The sequence below is a fragment of the Camelus bactrianus genome, chromosome 17 (assembly GCF_048773025.1).
Source record: "Camelus bactrianus isolate YW-2024 breed Bactrian camel chromosome 17, ASM4877302v1, whole genome shotgun sequence".
Lineage (NCBI taxonomy): Eukaryota > Metazoa > Chordata > Mammalia > Artiodactyla > Camelidae > Camelus > Camelus bactrianus.
In genome coordinates this window covers 36097630-36117606 of record NC_133555.1, presented here as the reverse complement: position 1 = coordinate 36117606, position 19977 = coordinate 36097630, and the positions used below count along the sequence as shown (strand labels likewise).

The window sequence follows — 19977 nt, the reverse complement described above, 5'->3', positions numbered from 1 at the left end:
AGCTCCCCCAACCCACTCAATCCTAGACCAGCAGCAGCAGGAACGATCAGATACACCCCAAACTTCACACCAGATGCCCCCGAAGCTCAGGTAGTAGAAGACAGGGGCATGTCTGGAAGTGGAAGGCAGGGCTAAAAGGAGGAGGTAAGGTTCAAAGTCTGAGGACCAGATTCCCTGACCCCATCCATGTCACATAGCCATTGCCCCTGTAGGAAGGCTTATTCATTGGATGGGTTAAATGGAATCCCTGGACTGGGGATCAGCAGGTATCTCTTGGGGGGAGGCAGCAACCACAGGATGCGTGAAGAGTGCTGAGACTTGCCCACCCCGGCTCTCCTCTCGGCCCCAGAGGCCTGCCCCGCCTGGAGGATGTGTGAGGACCCTACTGTGCGAGCTCTCACCAGCTGCAGACAAATCATAAATGCCCACTCCCAGGGGGAGCATGCTGGTGAAATGGGGGCTCCACAGCAATGCCCTCACAAAACAAAACAAAAAAAAAACAAAGCAAAACAAAACAAAAAAGAAGCCCCCACCTGACACACTCCAATCAGCGTGTCAGCGCTCCCAGTGTCTCCAGAAGTGCGGGAGAGCCCCAACGTGCGGACCAAAACAAACCCTAAAAGAAAAAGGAGACTCTGAGATACGGAAACTTCCTCCAAAAAAGCTATTGATCCCAAGATAGGTAAGAAAAGCCCCCATGAAATGAAAACATGACACAATTTTTCAAGAAAAATTTAAGAGTTATCTATAAAAGTAGAAAAATAAAGCCACATCACAGGATTCATTCATTCCCAAAACAGGCAGCTCTTGGAAAGCAACAACTTGATAGCAGAAGTGAAACTATCCATTGAAGCACTGTTAAATAAAATTGGGAGAGACTCCCCCTGAAAGAGCAGGGCCCGGGGGCTTCCATCTCACAAGGAATGACCAGTCCCCCCGCAACAGGTACCAGAAGCCATAGATAAAGGTCCCACAGCCAGCCCTAAGTGACCTCAGCAGAGCTCTCACCACCCAGTCCCCAAGGCCCCAGAAGCTCCACCACGCTGTCCAACCCTTGGTGACCTCTTGCAGCAGTCAAGCAGGCAGGCTGGTGTGATGTCAGAGGCCAGAACTGCCTCACCACCAGGAGCACTCTAAGATGGTGAACTTTTCACTCCTTATTTAAAGATAAGATTGAAACCAGTCTCTCTGGGGGAGGAAAGCAACAACTGACATTCATACTAATGAATGCCTGAGGCCCTGGAGTCCTCCCTGGGGTGGGTACCCATCAGGATAGGGCACCGGCTCAGGGAACCCAGTGGAAGGGATCAACAGGCTGTAAGTAACGAAGACAGTGCTCACATGGTTCCCCCTGGGGTCTCCTGCTGACTCATAACCTTCTTTCTGTCTCCCTTACCACACTAGGCACTCCCTAAATGCTCTTTAAAATGCTTTTCCAAAGCCGTTGTGAGCCGAAGGGATGCAGCAGGTTCCCCAAGTGGGCTGGGTGAGCCGCCCAGCTGGGATCACCTTAAACGACTACACCTGAGAGTGATTTACCAGTGGTATTTATTTTGTTTTACTTATTAACCAGTGGTATTTAATTAGAAATCCAGGCAGGCCCTCCCTCGCCCCCCTCCTCCCCGCCAGAGGTAGTGTGCGCATATCCACTGATCTCATTGATGGCGATGCAGGAGGACCACCCAAGGGGTTTCACAGTCATAATCTCTCCCAGTTTTAGAGGACTGTGTCCTAACAAGCCAGTGTCACAGAATATTCGCTCATTTCGTCCTCACAACAGCCCTCACAGGGGGTCAAGGCAAGCATCACATGACAAGAGACGAACATAAAATGTATACCAGTGGCGTCAACTGCCGCTGGTTACACGGCCAATAAAGAAACACCCCCAAATATTTGGTCTCCCAGTCCAGAGTCCATTTCCCCACAAAATGGCGGGATAAAAAGAGATGGAGGGCAGGTCCCTGAGAACCTGTCCCTCTGAAGGGACCACAGCCCGAGCTCACCTGCCCTGGCCCCGCCCCCGCACCGCCCCCTGCACACCTCGTACCAATTCAACCATGAAACGTCAGATTACGGGCAGCCCTGAGACGCCTCTCCAAGCCAAGCGGTAGCTGGAGGAGTGAGAATAGGAAGCACCTGAGGATAGAAAGAGGGTGCACCTTGGTCCTGGACTCAGCCTCTCAGAGGAAAACTGGCTAAAGGGTTTGAGAAATTCCTCTGCTGCTTTACACCCTGTGACGAGCCAGCCAAGTTCACGGTCCACAAAGGGGTGTTAGAGAAGTCATATGTTCAGTGCATTAAAAAAAAAAAAAGTCAAGAGTTATTTTTAATGTAAGGCGCGGGGGAAAGGCGGCAAAATTAAGCATTTCAAAGGCTGTGCCATCCTGGGGGAGCCGCTGGGTCCCAATCCCTCGCAGTCTCGGAGGGACACAGAAGGATCCCGCTGCTCTTTCCCGGACTACACAGTCCTTTACGGCGGAGGAGACGCGGGAAGCCCCTTAAGAGCAAGCAATGGCTCCTTCGTATCCAGGAGAAAGCTCTCGAAAGACAAGAGCGCGCACGGGGCCAAGGTCAACGCCCCGAGCTCAGCCTGGCAGCACACGCCGGCCACCGCGCTGCACCGAGCCTCCACTTGCTGCAAGCACAGGAATGCATCGACTCACCTGCCAGTGCTCCCCCGAAAGTTCGAACACGAACTCACTGCTCCGTTTGTCTCTCTCCTTGGAAAGCGAACTCTGTCTTGCGAGAGACTTCCTTTCAATCTTATCCAGAAGCCTCACGCTGGTGTCTACGAAGCCATTCTTGCAGTACGCAGCCTGGGGGATGCCTTTCCTCTTGCACTCGGCCACAAAGTTCCACTCTTCCTTTATCCTAAAACGCGCAGCAGAAGTGGCGGTTACCTCCTAGGGAATCGCCCTGTCTGCCCGGAGATGGCCGGCGGACCACCTCCGCGCAGGCGCGGTTCTCACGCCAGCCAATTTCCGGACAGAGGGAGACAAGCCCTCCCCTCCACTTCCGGCCCCGCCCTCCTTTCCTGCGTCCTCCGCTGTGGGGAACGGAAGGGGGAATGTTGAACCCTCAAGAGTTGTGAATTATTAGCAACTCTAACTAAAAACGTAGAGGAGGTGAATTAGATGGCTAAAACTTCTACCAAAATTACCTGTGTATTTGAGTAATTACCATTTATTTTGATACTATGAGGTGCCAACCCAAAATCTTTAAAAATACAAGGCTTAAAATACCTGATTTTAGAATGTCATCCATCAGCTGTCATGGGAAACTTCACTCCTGCAGGTGAACCTGTTATTCATAAACTCCAGTTCCAATCAGACACTGGAGCTGGCCCAGGACTCAGCCTCCTCACCACTCCCAGTACCTTCTGGTCGCTACTTCTCTGACCTAACATTTTATAGTTTTCTGCATTTATGGCTTATTTCCCCAGCGTGGTCATAAGCTCCATGCTGCCCCTCCAGATGCCCATGCAGTCGCTAGAACAGTGTTTTGCACCAGGGAGTCTTTCTCCATTTTGAGATTTGATATCTGCTTAGAGTCTAACAGGTGAACATCCTGTGCAGTACACAGAGTTCACTGTGGTTTTCCTTCAAATCTGTCACACAGATTTTGTCTCAAAATAAAGTTAGCCCACCTTTGATAGGAACTTGGTGCATTCTACACTCAGGAAGGCCTCTGGCCCTACTCAGCCCAACTCGGATTTGGTGGCAGGCAGGATTAGGGGCTTTAGAAACAGGCTGCAGATTCAGCCCTGATCTTTCCATGGTCTGAGGCAGTGCAAATGCTAAATAAATGGAAAATAAACTCTGTAGTAGAGGGTCAGTCCTAGGATGGAAACTCTCAGCTAGTCCCTGAAGGAAAAGTGGACTAAATCAGTCAGCTCTGGGGTCTCAGGCATGCCTAGGACCCTGTGGTCAGGAGGGGCAAGAACAGGGGAAAGAATCTAGGGCAGGAACATCTTTGAGGATTGGGCACATGGGAAGTCCTGGCCTGGACTACCAGGCACTGTCAGTTGTAAGAAGAATTATAAAGCTGAAAAAAACAAGAGACTGCTGGATATCCTTTTTCTGGAATGCTGAAGTCTTGAGGATTTTATCTGATCCTATAGAAGTGTGCACCTTTGTCGCTGACTAAGCTATTTTACAACTCTGTGGAGACTGAAGTTAACTTGTAGAAAATTGACAGCAATGCAAATCATTCTTGTCTACAGACACCCAGATCAATTCTGTCCAGTGGAGGGACTACCGTCCCTCGATCTCTGAAAAGCCAGTTTGTCCCATTTGCAAGTTCAGTTCATTATGACTGAATCTCTAAATGTGTCTGTCGTTTGGATTCCCCTTTGAACTGGTTGCAACATCTTACTGCTTCCATCATGTAAATTATGAGAAAAATAATATCTTTAACACGCGTTCCTTTCATATCTGCAACAGAATCATGATTTCACCTTTTTAAAAAATTATGCTTTAACATGAGGTAGGTGCTCTGTGAACACTCAGGGTTTCAGAAGTTGGGCAGGGGCACTGTGAGGTGCGGAGAGACAGCCCAGACCTTCCTGCCATGTCCCTTCTAGTCTTGGGATTATGTTCACCTCCTTATGGATGGAGCTTCAATTACTTTTGGCCCTGTCTGGTTTTTGTTTCAGCCACCGGGCACTCAAGATCAGTTCTTTGCTTCATGCACTCATAATTTCCCATTCTTAACTAAATGCAACATGCAAATACTAAAAGAGAATGAGTCAGGAGGGTTACGAGAGGAGCAAAGCTGCCAAGACAGCAGGTAGAAGACAGGGAGCCAGCCAGAGATCTGTGATGCAGAGCTGGGACCACGCTTTTAAAGGAAATCACACATGTTGAAACATTCTACCAAGTGCTTCGTTGACTGAACCTTTCCTCTAATCAAAAGTTAGGAGCAGGGCTAGGGTGTAACCTGTAAATGTCAGTAACTGGAGATAAAAGTAGACTCAATTCTCAGGTGTGCTGTTGGTGAGGGGTGGGGGGTTTGGGACACAGCTGAACCCTGCCAGTCACCAACCGTCTGCATTCTAGTGGATTTTATAAAGATAATCTGGGTACCATATGATCCAGGCATTCCACTCCTAGGTATTCACAAGAGAAAAGAAAGCATATGTCCATACAAAGACGTGGACATATGTTCATGTTAGTTTTATAGCCCCAAACTGGAAACAACCCAAATGTACATTCACAGGTGAGTGAATGAACAAACTGTAGTTTATCCATACAATGGAATACTGCTCAGCAATGCAAAGAAATGAACTACTAATACACTCTACAACATGAATGAATCTCAACATCACTAGGCTGAATGAAAGTGTCCAGACCAAGAAGGATGATCCCATAAATGATTCTGCTTATATAAGACTCTAATAAATTTAAAAATCTATAGTGACAGAAAGTAGTGATAGCCTGGGGCTGGGTGGCTGGGAGGTGAGGGAAAAGGATTACAAATGATGAGAAGGAAGCTTTTAAGGTGATGAATATGATCATTATATTGATTGTGGTGATGGTTTTACAGGCGTATAAGTATGGGGAACTTTTCAAATTGTACACTTTAAAAAAAAATACTGGGGTCTTTATTGGCAATTCTTTTTAAAATCTCATCCTTTAGATTTTTTGAGTAGGTTATATAATATGTTGTTACATGATATAACATGTATGATACTGTTACAGCTTAGTATAATAGTTCATATACAGAATTATGAATAAATTCACATATTGGGGGATACTTGGACAACCTTGGGCAGTTGCTTAAATGCTTTAAAACGTCTCAGTTTTTTCATATATAAAGTTGAGATATGATAATGCCTATCTCAGGGTTATTGTGAGGATGAGATGAAATAATATATATAAAATATTAAAGCAGGGGGGAGGGTATAGCTCAGTGGTAGAGTGTGCACTTAGCAGGCACAAGGTCCTAGGTTCAATCCCCCGTACCTCCATTAAAAATAAATAAATAAATGAAACCTAATTACCTTCCCCCCACCCCCCCAAAAAAGATGAAACATTAAAGCATATAAAAACAGTGCCTGGCATACAGTAAGTATTCAATAAATATTAGTACTCTTATCATTACAATGGGTGAAGGGGAGTGCGTTTTCTCATGCTATCTTTCCATATTGCTATACTTTTCAATACTGCTATAAGCTGTGTGCCTAGCAAGGACAGTCAGCAGCTACTGGTAAACTAAAATCTAGAAAGTGAGGTTCATTCTTCCTATGGATACCTTTCAGTTCAAATGAACAGATTTTAAGAATACATTGCCTCACCTGAAAGGTCTTTGGAGGCAGCCATTTCCCACTCTAGTCAAATATTCCTTTTATGGCTTTTTGCATGTATACAATCACCACTTATCATGCAGAATTCTTATTAACTTGTGGTTTAGCTATATGATCTGGCCTATCCTGGGTCAGGCTGAGGCTGTTGCAGAAGGAATGAAAAATGTTGGGTTGAGTCCAACTGTATTTCAAAGGTGTACACATTTGAAGAAGAAATGTTGGGAGGTAAGTCAAAAAGTGTGACATTTAAAAATATAGTTTTGCTGTAAATGAAGTGATGGTAAATGGATATGTTCTTTAAAAAGCCTTTGCATTCAGCACGAGTCGTACATCCTACCATTATTGTGTGTACTACAGTATCACACTTCATTCAGACCAACCTGACGTAATTATCAGAACACCAGATCGTTGCCTTTAACACTGTATTCTGATTATTCGAGTTTTTGTCTACCTTGCCAGAATGTAAACTTCCTGAGGTCAGGGACCATGTCTGTCCTGCATCCCTAGTACTTTGAATTTAATAAATATATGTTGAATTGAGTTGACCAGTTCCTTGTCCACAGTCACACAGTAAGTGGTACACAGACCCAGGATTTAAATCCACATCTATCTTCACCTATTAGCTCATTTAATTTCACAGCCCTACAAGTAGGACATTATCTTCATTTCACACTTATGGAAACTTCTGGGAAGAGCAGTGACTTGCCCAAGGTACCACAGGAGGTGAAAGGCAAAAAGGCATTCAAACCCAGGAATGTTTGACTTCCTCTGTGACTCTGGCTGCTTCTCCGTTGGGCCTGCAAATCACTTGACCGTATTAGTATTAAATTTTTCTTCTTAAGTGGCTTTATGTACAAATGCCACTTCACATGACAGTTCAGAGTTATGGATCTGGAATAGTCATGATATGGTATGGGAGCACTACAATGCATTCTCACATTTCACTTGAAGAATGAAAAAGAAACCCTACTTAGAGAAAACCTGTTTTTTATTTTTTTAAGTTTTTTGTAAGGCTACTTAATATGCCCTCAAGTCTGGATACAGACTTTAGCTGTTTTCCATATTACTTTTTCCTTTTATATACAAGCAATACTAGTGTGATCAGTCCTGTTTTCTAGTATTTTACGGGAGTAATTGGTGAGAATGACAATAGGATCATGTTATGAAGCCCTGCCTGTCAGAAAATGATTGAGCTTGCCTATTCTGTGTACTGTATTTGGTTTTCCTCCTGGCTTGTGTATTCACCCAGGAAAGTTGCTCCGCCTCTATTTCCTACCGGCAGCAGCACTGGGCCAAGTGCTGTGCTCATGGTAGAATTCAGTCATACAAATTGCACACTTTACTTTAAATATGTGTAGTTTCTTGTATGTCAATTACTCCTCAATAAAGCATTTGTAAAAACAAATTTTATGTTCTCATTTAATCACCTCCTGCTATATTCCCTCAATGCCCTTGCCCCTCTTGCTTTCTGATACTCACCGGCGCAAACCTCCATTTAGTTTACATCCACTTCTCCCCCTGCTCTGCCCCTGCACCCACGTGGTAAATAAGCGTGGAAGAAAAATCACAGCCTTGCAAACTGGCCTCCTGTGAATTGATGACAACGAACCCAGCGTCCTCACTCTTGCTCAGCGGTTTTATCACACTTCCCTAGTGCACTCCTTTGCCGGAGGCCCTAGATGACTGTTGGACATTTTTTCCCTTTCAAGCCAAACTCCATCACCACCTACCCCATCCTCAGCCTCAGCTCATGACCTGGCTTCCTAGTTCGGGGAGAAAAGAAATGAGAGAAAAATAGAACCTCACAGCCTGCCAGCACCACATCCATGCCACCTACTCGCATCCATTTGCGTGGACGCTGCCTTCCCCTCGGTTCCATGGGAGAACTCACAATACCCTAGCCATGGGCGAGATCCTAGCTATGCGCAGCCCCTCCCCATGCTTGCCAAGCCCGGCGTCTCCCTGACTCAGAGACTTGTTCCGATGATGGTTCTTCCGTCAATGTTTCCCTCTCATGGATCACTCACGTCAGTGGACAAGCACGCATTGCTTCTCCCATCGTAAAGGGGACCCCACTCCAGCTTCATATCTTCCATCAGCCTCGTTCCTCTGCTCCACTTTACAGCAAAACTCCACCAGAGTGTCCTTGCTTGTACCTGTGCTTCTCCTCCTCTTGCCTATTCTCTGATAAACCCACTTCCGTCACCCTCACCACGCTTTTGAAACTCTTCTCATCAAGGTCATCAAGGTCCTCCACTTCACTAAGTCCCATGGTCAAACCCAGTCCTCATCTCGTCTGACCCATCTGCAGTATTCAGTGCAGCCCATCACATCCTCTTTGAAATCTGTTTGTCACTTGGCTTCCGGGACACCTCCCTCTGCTGATTACCCTCCTGCCTCTCTAGTCGCTGTGCCGCCACCTCCTCATGCTCCCAATCTCCAAGGTTAGAAGTGTCCCAACACCCCGTCCTCGGGCCTCTCCTGAGCCCTATCCACACTCATTCTTTTCATGCCTTCTGGTCTTGTGGCTTTAAATACGTCTATACACCGAGGATGCCCAGTTATAGATCTCCAGCCAAGACTTCTTCATTGAATCCTCCTAACATCTCCACCTGAATGTCTCAAAGCCATCCTCAAGTTAACATGTTCCCACCAAACTCCTGACCTCCACCTGCAAAACTTACTTCTTCATCTCAGTAAAAGTCTTCCAGTTGCTCTGGCCCAAAACCTCAGGGTCATCTTTGACTCTATGCTTTCTTTCTTCTCTCACATCAAATCCATCAACAAATATAGTCAGTTTTACCAGAATCTGGCCTCTCCTCTCCATCTTCACTGTTCCCATCCTGATCCAAGTCACCAGCATCTTCTTGCAGGCACCACTCTTGCCTTCCTACAGCCTAACCTCACCCAGCCTTTTGAGTGAGCTCGTGGCAGTGTCAGTCACACCATACCACAACGCTTCCCATACCTCTCATGGGTCTCTCATTTCACTCAGTAAAAGCAATGCCTCCCCATGCCTCTCTGACCTCACCTACTATGCACCTCACTTACTTTTTCTGGCTCAGTCACTCCAGCCTCCTGGCTCTTCCCTGAACCACCCAGGCAAATCCCTGCCTCAGAGAATTTGCAAGTGCTATTATAGCTACCTGAAGTGCTCAATCCTCGATTTCTGCAGGGCTGGTTCCCTAGGACTATGTGCAAATGTTTCTCTCTTAACCAGACTTTTGCTCTTCAGAAACAACTTGGGATATCACAGGAGTTTCCTGCTTGTCACTAAGCTAGGGGAAACAGGAGCATTTGAAAAAACTATCTTGCTGATGGCATTGGCTGGCACGGCTCCCACCCTACCCAGGTCCTAGTCACAGGGAGCTGAGCTGCGGGAAAGCACTGGGTAATCAACTAGCTGGGGCTTCAGGATCTACATATGAAGTCTGTAAACAAGGTAATAAGGGTGACACATTTTTGAATATCAGCATGTGGAGAGATATGAATTTAATACCAGAAGAATGTGCTGGAAGAGTTAGAAGTGCTGGGAAATACTGGCAGGGGCTTGGGATGGTTTGCTTTCCATTATTAGCTCTTCTGTGTCATTTAAATATTTTAATACCGTATGATAATAAATAAATATCTACCTGTAGCTCTAGCTCTGTCTGAAGCAGTCAGGGATACAAGGCGGACCTGAGAGCCAAGACATGCTGATTGAACTAATAGAAGAAATCCTCCCAGAACTTTAACAACCAGCAGCACGGCCACAGCAAGTTCTTGTGTTCACTGAGCATGTCTCAGATTGACGTCTCTAACTTTTCTTTCCTCATTTCTTAGACTGAACCTGAAGGCAGAGCCTGGCAATGTAATAAATGATATCTATTAAGCACTGCATAACACGGCTTTCCTATGTCACAAATTACAAATCGATGTAACTATTTCACATATCTCGGCACAGCCAACATAAAATGGAGAAAAAAAGAAAATTGGATACCATACATAAAATATATTTAAATACCAAATCTTTTTCAGATTTCTTTTTAAAATGTTTTGTCTTAGTCCCTGTGAAACCTAATGATAGGGAAGGTTACAGTGAGAATATAAACTGTTTTTACAGTTCCATTCTCTTCCTTGAGAGTAGTTAACATAAATAAAGTGGCATTGTGTTTATATTTCATCACCTGTATAACTGAATAATCTTCCACCTGAGTTTTAGTAGAACTTCAAACACACGATAAACACACAAAACAATGCCCTTAGAGTTCTATTAATGAATTCAGTAAGTGTGGAAATAAAATACTCTTTCCATAAGAATTGAGCCCACAATCTTAGCCTAGATGGCAAAAAGCCTCAATGGATGAAAAGTTCCTCACTTAGAGCCCAACAAAAGCATGCCTCTCCCTGTAAATGACTCAGTTTCCTTCAGGTAGAGCGATGTTCTGTATTTTATCTCTACTTACAAGTTTTAAGTGTTGGTATATAGCTCATGGAACAAATACAGAATTACAAAATCGAAATACCACGAAGTGAGGTAACAGAGCAAGTTAGAGGGATTTGCCTGGTTTAGCACATTTAAATTAACCAGATCATTGCCTTTTCTTAAAGCTTTCATCAATTTTTCAATATATTAACTTTCCCACAGGAAACAGATTTTGAGGAACTAAAGGTTAACCTTCCAACAGTCATAACAATCACAGTATGAATCATATTGTGGAATTTCAAAAATACCTGCAAAAAAAGGGGTGAATTCATTGCATTCACTTTTGCAGGTCCTGGGAAACTAGTAAGTTTCTTCCCAAACCCCACATTCCTCTCCCCTCCTCCCACTTCCTCCTCACTGCCCAGCCAGCTTGGGGGCTGTTTTTCTTATCTTGAGCTAGAAAAGCCTAACAAGTTCCCAAGAAGTTTTCTGCCTTAGGTTAAGGTAAGACACAGCACAAGCCCCGTGGCACCAAGCCTGAAGTGGGACCCAGCCTGCGTCCATGAGGCACGTGAATCTGGACACAAGCCTTTTGGCACCACAGGCGAAGACAGAGGTCAAGAGGCAAGGCCACGGCAGAGCGGCTTACACAGCGCGGTTCTCGGGCCCTGGCTCCTGCAGGTGCCTCCTGTTCCAAGAACTCTCAGGGGGTTACCTCGGCTACAGACACCTCCATAAACCTCCCAGGGCTTGGGTCCCCGCTCAGCAAGTTGTCCCACCCTAGAGTAAGCCGGGATGCTAGCAGTTGGGAGGACGCTGGGGCAGGGCTGAGAGCCACCTTGGCTCAGGGCCCTGAGACCTGTGTATTTCCTGCTAGTGCAGATCCTTCAGACCCACCGCTTCGGGGGTCGTCAGTTCCAATTCTTAAAGTCAAGGTTCACATCATATTGGATGATCTCAGATTAGTGGTAAGTGAAAACACATTCCAACTATCTGTGATTTCAGCATTATACAGAGGGAAAGGCCTGGCCAAGCCCTTCACATACCAGTTGTGTCAACTTGGACAAGTTACTTAGGTCCCAACTTTGTCTTCAGACTGGGGATAATGGTAACCACCTGGAACAGCTATGATGCTTACAGGAGCAGCTGAATTACCAAGCAGGATCAGAACTGGTATTTGCCCAGTCAAAATATTTCATAGAAGTAGAGAACCAAGAATAAAGAGACATTCACACCCTACACATTTCATTTTTAACTTAAAACATAGACATATGTCACCATTTGTCAACTTAATGTAGGGTCATGGGCTGCCTTCAAGAGTAGATCTGCCAATCAGATCCCATTTCACCTTTCTTCTATAGTACTGCACCCAAGAATTCCAGTTTTGGTTTCTTCAAAGAGAATAAAAACTACAGACGTGCAAAGCCACCGGATTATGCAGACTTACTAGCTCGCTGTACTTTTATCCACCTTGCGCAGTGTTAATTCAATCATGTGGTTCGTGTCTATTACAAAGGTAGTTTTTCCAAAGCACTCAACTTAGCTTTCACTTACACAATAACTCTTTTTGACTCGTGCTTCATGAGTTTGCATGACAGGAATCAAATCACATCATTTCAACCCAAGTCAAGATGGCATCAGCATAATGAATCTTGGCTAGCATTCAGCTCAACAGGCAAGGGTTGAGAGCATGATAGAGAACAGCCATCACATGGCTGATATGGGCGGAGAGCATCAGACAGCCGGCTGAGGGCAGAATTCACCGCACAGGAGTTCATCATGTCACTGCTGTCTTTTCCGAGCCCAGCACGGCGGTGCCTGGAATGTGGGTGGCTCTTTAGAGCCGTAAGTATTATTATTATAGAAATTGAACGTTCATTGTGGACAACAATGTAACGATTCTGAAGTCTAGGTAGTTAATTATCAGTGACAGGGAGAAATCTCAGAGGAAAGGCACCCCCCTCCACAACACAGCTGCAGCCCACCAGAGCCCCTACTCGCTAAAGAAGCTATAAGACAAGTACGGAAAACACATACTTCTCCAACGCGCTTTTCTCGAGCCTTTCTGCCTCCTTCTTCTGCCAAGCTTTGTGCTTCTTGACACGAGTTTCCCACAAGGCTCTGACGACAGAAATGTCGAATACGACCACTTTATGTCCCATTTTGGGAGCATGCAATTACCTATTTAAAAGATATACGTATGTCAGCTTCATGCACACACAGAAGAAAATAGTTTTAACTTGAAATTTAAGATAAAATATGAAGGAATCAAGTTCATTGGTAATGATGAAATGCCTTGTTACTGCCAGGATGATAGTTGCTAATATTCTTAAGGTCTGAGAGTACTCTTGTCTGTAAATCAAAGTTCAACACTCATCTGGGGTCATCTCCTTCAGAACGTCACACTTGTCTCTCTACCCTGAAGCTGAAACGTGGGTTCCCAAAGCCCCCCAGGCATTCTTCAGGCTTCATGTTTCCATATTCTATTCAATTTACTGGTGTGTGATCTTCCCCAGTAGGTTGTAACATACTCAAGGGTAAGTTTGATGAGTTAATCAGAATTCACACACACACACACACACACCAGGTTATCCGAGGCTAACCACCAGCCACCCTTAGGTAACAAACCCAAGCCCTGCCGAGCACTTTCCCACCTAGGGCTGACCGCACATCCTGGGCATTTGTCCTATGAGGTTTGCCCTGCAACATGAACCCTCACAAGCTGCTGCTCTCTGCTTATGTGGTTTATGTGGTTTTCTAAGCACGAGAAAAGTCAGACTCAGGTACACCTTGGTCATAACCTCTTAGTGAGACCTCGCACAGTCCAGTACATAGTAGGCCCTCCATAAATATTCATTGAAAGAAGAAATGAGTAAATGAATGAATGAATGAAATAAAAGACTTGCACCCAGATTGCTTGACTCTCAGCCCACTCAATGAGCTTTCTGTCTTCTTATTTTCCCACCTTATCTTTACTGTTTAAGTGTCTTTGTTTGTTTTGCTCGCTGCAGAAAAAAATTATTAGGACATTAAAATGCATTTCAATGTTCATTCCGCTAAGCTATATTTATCTCTCTTATCTAAGTAAAATATGTTTCTAGATATTGTTTTAAACTTCCCCTACCTACAGCATCGAAATCTGGCTAAATTCATTTCCTGATTTGCACAAATACACAGAGTGTCAGTTGGCAAATTAGTAGGACTGCTGAATATTCTCTGTTCCACTTCCAGACACTTCTACATAGCAGTCAGCAGGGACACAAAACCAAATGTTTAAACTTCTGACTCAGGTTTGTGTTCTCCATAAATGACTTGCTATTATGAGCGGAAGAACTGGTTCATGTGTGTGCAGCTGAACATTTGAGGTCCATAATTTTAGTCTGAGGAGCCAAAGATGATGACCCCCGTTGATTCCCCTCTTTCCTTTGATGTCTGACATCTGGGACTGTCTTTCATCTCTCTTAAAACTCTTTTACCTAAACCTAAAGCGGATTTTTGAAAAAGATACAAATGGTGCACCTTTTTATGTGGACATATGTTTCCAATTCTCTTGGGTAAATATATAGGACTAGAATTGGAGGGTCATATGATAACTCCATGTTTAACCTTTTCAGGAATTGCCAGACTGTTTTCCAAAGCAGCTGCACCATTTTATATTCCCACCTGCAGCCTAAGGGTTTGGGTTTCTCCACATCCTCTTCCGCACTTGTTACCATCTGTCTTTGTATTACAGCCATCCCAGAGGGTGTGAAGGTTATCTCACTGTCTTGATTTGCATGTCCCTGATAGCTAATGATGCTGAGTATCTTTTATGTGCTTGTTGGCCATCTGTATACCTTCTTGGGAGAAATGTCTATTCAGATCCTTTGCCCATTTTTAAATTGGGCTATTTGTCTTTTTATTGTTAAGTTGTAATAGTTCTTTATATATTCTAGATACAGGTCCTTGACCAGACATATGACTTGCAAAAATCTCCTTCCATTTTGTGAGCTGTCTTTTCACTTTTATTCCATCCTTTTACTTTTAGCCTAAATATATGGTTATAGTCAATGTGAGATTTTATAGGCAGAAACTTGTTGATTCATTAATTCTATCTATTCCGATGATTTCTGTCTTTTCATTGGTATGTTTAGGCAATGTACATGTAGTATAGTTAAGGATATGTTTACATTCAGGTCTACCATTTTATTATTTGTTTTCTGTTTGATCCCTCTTTTGGGTTTTTTTTTCTTTTACACTTTCCTGCCTTCTTTTGTGTTATATGAGCATTTTTACTATTCCATTTTATTTTCTCTATTGTGGTTTTGACTATGTTTCTTTGTGTGGTCTTTTCTTCTTCATGGTTGCCCTAGGGAGTATAAGATTCAGGCTTAACGTCTCATAGTCTACTTAGAAACAGTATTCTACCACTTCGGGTGAGATGCAGAAAACTTCCTGCCAGAGAGGTCCCCTGTGCTCTCACCTTTACAACTCCTATGATGATACCAAAGTTATCTTTTTTGGTTTCGGATCATCAAACTTATTTCAAAGAACTCATGAGAAGGAAGTGAGCCCATCATATCTACCCTGATATTTATCATGTCTGTTGTTCTGCCTTCATTCCTATTGTTCCAAGGTCCTCTCTGGTATCATTTGCTTTCTATCTAAATAATTCTTTTAAAGGAGGTCTGCTGACAAATTCTCCATTTTTCTTTTGAAGGAAGGCAGGAGGCCTTCAGAGCACATGGGCTACACAAAGGCTCTGTTTTCTGGGTCAAGAGAGCTGCAGAAAGGTTATTGCCAGCTAAGGCTGCTAGGTTGCAAAGGGACTACATTCTGTGCCCGTGGCTGGGGCAGGCTGCTAGATGTCCCAGACTCCTGATCCACTGCCCACACTGGGAAAGGCAGGACACCTCTTCCTACTACACTGTCCCTCCAGCAACCTCTACTGAGAAAGTTTAACATGGTATTTACTTTAAAGAACAAAGACTTAAAGGAATTCCATTGTATGTCACAGAGCACACACACCAAAGAGTGCATTCCCAGCAGAGAGGTAATAGGTTGATAATGGACACAGTAGGTGATCCGTTTGGTTGGATTCAGACCTCATATCCCCACCTGCCCGCTGAGGGGTGCGATTCCCACATCAGATCAGCCTCCTGACTTGGTAGTGCGGTTCAGCTGTTCCACGGGCGCCACCCAGTGGCCATCTGGGAAAGGGGTGATGGTTCAGTTCTCAGCTGGTTAGTTAGGGTCAGAGCCACACAGGGCAGCTTGCAGATTGGTGATGAGCCCACGAGCTCATACACAACCTTTTGGGGCTGTTCTCCCAAGATCCTCCCTCTCCGTGGTCTCCATGGTCCTTCTAGATTCCTGGCGCTCACTTTTCAGTCCTCTGCCCGGAAACCTGGGGCTTTAGCTACCCGGCTTTGCTGTACATGTCCTATAACCGCACCATGTCAGCGCCAAGCAGCAGGAGGACTGTGAGGAAAAAAACAATGAGTTTCCTCCCCCTCTGGGGACCACAGCTCCTCTGCTCAGAAAGGGAGGATCCTGTCCTCAAAATCTGGATGACTGAGGTCCTCCACTACTAACCTTCTCTCCACCACCTCTCACTGCTACTGCCCCACAGTCTTCTGGGGGCTCAGGCATGAGAGGGTGGAGAAAAGAAAAAGAAAAAAGAAAAACAGGGATTTACCCCCACTCTCTGAAAATCGGGAGTCACTTTTCTTACTCCTGAAGCAAAATGAGATGCTTTGTGCTCAGCTCTGGGTTTCAGGCTGCCTTGGGTCCAGGGTGGGGATTACCGGAGGGGAAAAGAGGGAAACAGACCACAGGTTCTGTGCTGCTTTGGATTCTGGTGTCCTGCCCCTCGTCTTTTGCAGCTGTTTACTTTTCAGTGTCTTCAAACTGCTGGTCTGTGTAACCTGCCCAGGTTTTACAGCTGCATTTAGTGGGAGAGACGGGGTGAAGTGCGCCTACTCCATCCTACCCCAAACCAGAAATCTCTGCATTTAAGCTTTCTTTTACCACTTTTCTTGCTCTGTTATCTTCAACTCAGGACACCTGAGCTGTAAAGGTCTTAAGGCTTTGATTTTGGACATAAAAGCCTCCCTAAAGGACTGTCAAGCATCAGCCTGAAAACAAATGATTAAAGACTATAGCCAGTCATAGAGAAAATTTTTAAAAAGAGAAAGAATTAGGCAGCCTAGTTTCTTTAAGGAACTCTCTGCACATAATCCAAGTGTACACATAAAAGCAAACCAAAAAGCCACAGTAAACTGAACTACTTGATTGCATTGGGGACAGTCATCCAAGCGGAATTCAAGCTGGAAGCTTCGCTCGCTGTCCACGGCGTGTGTGTTCTAGATCAACCAGTCCTGGCTCCAACTCTCTTGTTGAGTTTCTTTTATTTTCTTAGGCCAATAAAATCCTTGAGAAGTAATCAGCTCTGTTAATCTGTATGTTAATTGCTATGCACTAATTTGGAGAAGTGTAACTCAGTTTCCTGTCTTAGAGGAATGGTCTCTTGCTTGATGCCTTGGTATTCTGTTTTTTAACAGTTGTAAACCAACATTAGTCTCAGTACTTTGGTGGTCTATCTTGTCATCCAACCACGTTCACTATTTTCCCTGTGTTTTGCCAAGTAGAGAAAGAGATTCTATTCTTCAACTAAGGCGGGGAGAGGGGGTTGAATGTGCCAGGATTTAAATCACAGTTTTGCCTAGCAGGTGTTCTGTTTGTAAACGTGTGTGATGAAAACTAGAGACTCTAAGAATGGTAAGCAGTGACCATGTTTGCTGGGATCTACATGTAACATCCAGAGGCCCTGGGAAGCTAAGGAATACCGGCTCCTAAATCCCAGGTCCATCCCTGCTACCGGCATCCTGTGCAGAATAGGGCTGAGCCCAGGCCTCCCTAGACAACTGGACAGGTTCACCCTTAACCCAGGAGGCGGTAGTCCCATGGGTGGGAGCTTAGACTGGGAAAGCAGTTTTACTGTAAGAGTCCAAGAATCATTCCACCCAGGGGAAAAAGTCTCTCTTTGGGGAGCAGAGAGGAGGCAGATTCAGGGTCAGATGCAGGTGTCACTCACTTAGCAGCTTGGAGGAATGAAAGTCCCCTGCAAATTTACAAAGCTAATCTCTTTTTTGTAGCATGAATTCCATTCAACTCATTCTTTCAGACAATTACGTAAAATGTAATTTTCTAAGCATTAGCTTTCTGCGGAACTATAGAAATATTAACCTCTTCAGGATCCAGTCTGGAAACTCAACACAAATAAAGCATGAGCCTCTTAGAGAAAACTTTATAGCCAAGGAGCCCCTCCTTAGGCAGCAAAAGAATGCCGAGCTTTAGCTTGGACCCTCAGTGAACTTGACAGCAAAGTTCCCCGGTTGCAAGAGGGCTCTGATTCCAATTCTCCGCTGGAGATTTGGCTTCCCATGGTTAGAACAGAATTACGAGAAAAAGCCTCTCTAGATTTGTCTACACTGTCCTCGGCCAAAGAGCATATTCCAGAGAGAAAACACCTGGGAGAGGGGAGGGAGCCACGGGGTCACTCACTGCATCAGAAAGGACACCCGCACAGAATGTCATCAGGCTTTGTCCCCTCCAGGGCCTAGTGTTCCAGGCCCTGAGTGTAAATGTCAACAATCAGAAAATCTCAAAGGCTGGATCCACAATGGGAAAAAAATTCCTCCTGGGAAAACCTTTTGCTTTACTGCAAACTTTCTCATAAAAAGCAAAATAGCAAATATTTCAGGTCTCAAAGACTGACAGACAAAATGGAAGATGTTATGTAAGTACTTACATAACAAAAGAGAAAACCCCTAGCCTGCCCCTCAGTGCTTGCCTGGGGTGGGCCTACCCGAGCAGTGGGCTTGGGTCAACGCTTCTGCCCAGCTGCCACCTCCTGCAGACATTCTCAGGACAAGAGCGATCAATCCGAGGGGGAAAGGCCTGGCAGGCCATGAGCACAGGGGCAGGGGGACCTGCTGCTGTCAGTTCTACTCTCTGCCCCAGTGACACCCAGATGCCTGCGTGTCCTCCCAGCCATCTCAAGTTGGGCAGCTGGCTGGAAGCTAGGCGACTTGCTAAGTCACCAACTCCTAAGCAGAGATTCCACTACTTGGTGCCAACAATAATGTCTCCAATATGTGAAGGGCAACCACGTGGACCTTGGGCAGCAGTGAAATACACCTGACCAGGCAGATAGGTGCTGAGGGATGAGGGGGAATCAGGAGAGAGGGGGTTACTCCATGGCTCACTGTGGCAGTGGCAGTGCCCACTGTGATAACTGTGGGTTATCGTTCGCTGAGCCCAGCTTTCGTGAATAATAAAATATTAAACATTTTGCTTTGGTGGATAAGTTGGCTTTAAATTATATGCACAAACTCTTGGACATTCTTCTTAAAAAGGTAGAGATTAATTCCTGTCTCCCGGAGCATAGGCTGGACTTAGCGACTCACTTCTAACAAATACAACGTGGTGAAAGCGATGGCGTGTGGCCCCTGAGACTAGGTCCTACGAGGTATTCCCGTCTCCTGGATCACCACCCTGGGGAAAGTCAGCCACGATGCCATGCGGATGCTCAAGCAGCCCCTGTGGAGAAGCCTCATGATGAGAGAAACTGAGGCCTCCTGCCAACAGCCATGTGAGGGGAAGCTGCCTTCCAAGCAGGTCCTAGAGCCCCAGGCAAGCCTTCAGATGGCTGTAGCCCTGGCCAGAATCCTGACTTCATGAGAGACCCTAAGCCAGAACCATTCAGCTAAGCCACCCCAGGCTTCTGACCCTCAGAAACTGTGGGATAACAAATGTTTATCGTTTTAAGCTGTTAAGGGCTGGGGTGATTTGTTATGCAGCAATAACTAATAAAGTGGGCCGTACAATAAGAGGCACTTGTAAAAACCAGCCTTAATTTCTAGTGACATCTGGTGTCTACCTCGAGCTGCTTCCTTGACATACCCACTTGGATATCTCACACTTGTCTCAAAAGAAACATGGTTCCCTCCAGACTTACTCATTTAGAATCTATCCATCCCAGGCTCCCTCAATTCCCCATCTGGAGAACGACTCCGTATTTATCCGGAGGTCACTTCCTTATGCTTTGTTTGCTCAGCCTGACCACCCCCTGCACAGACACACACACACACACACACACACACACACACGCTCATCCACACATATGATTTATCCCCTGCATCTCAGAGGGCATGTGTTTCTCACCACCAATTAGTGCCACATCTGGCCTCAGTTGTGCAAAAGCCTCACAGGTGTTCTCCGGACT

General features: G+C 45.3%; 1 protein-coding gene across 2 annotated transcripts in view; it reads right to left on the bottom strand.

Moving 5' to 3' along the window:
- Window positions 1-19977, bottom strand: part of LRRC2 (leucine rich repeat containing 2) — a 44239-nt gene that overhangs the window by 21305 nt on the left and 2957 nt on the right. For both annotated transcript variants that reach the window (XM_074345045.1, XM_074345046.1), the window contains exons 2-3: window positions 12747-12890; window positions 2664-2871 (exon numbers count right to left, since the gene is read on the bottom strand). In XM_074345045.1, coding sequence (XP_074201146.1) covers window positions 2664-2871; window positions 12747-12871 — 333 coding nt within the window. In that variant the 5' untranslated portion in view covers window positions 12872-12890. The remainder of the gene's footprint in view (window positions 1-2663; window positions 2872-12746; window positions 12891-19977) is intronic.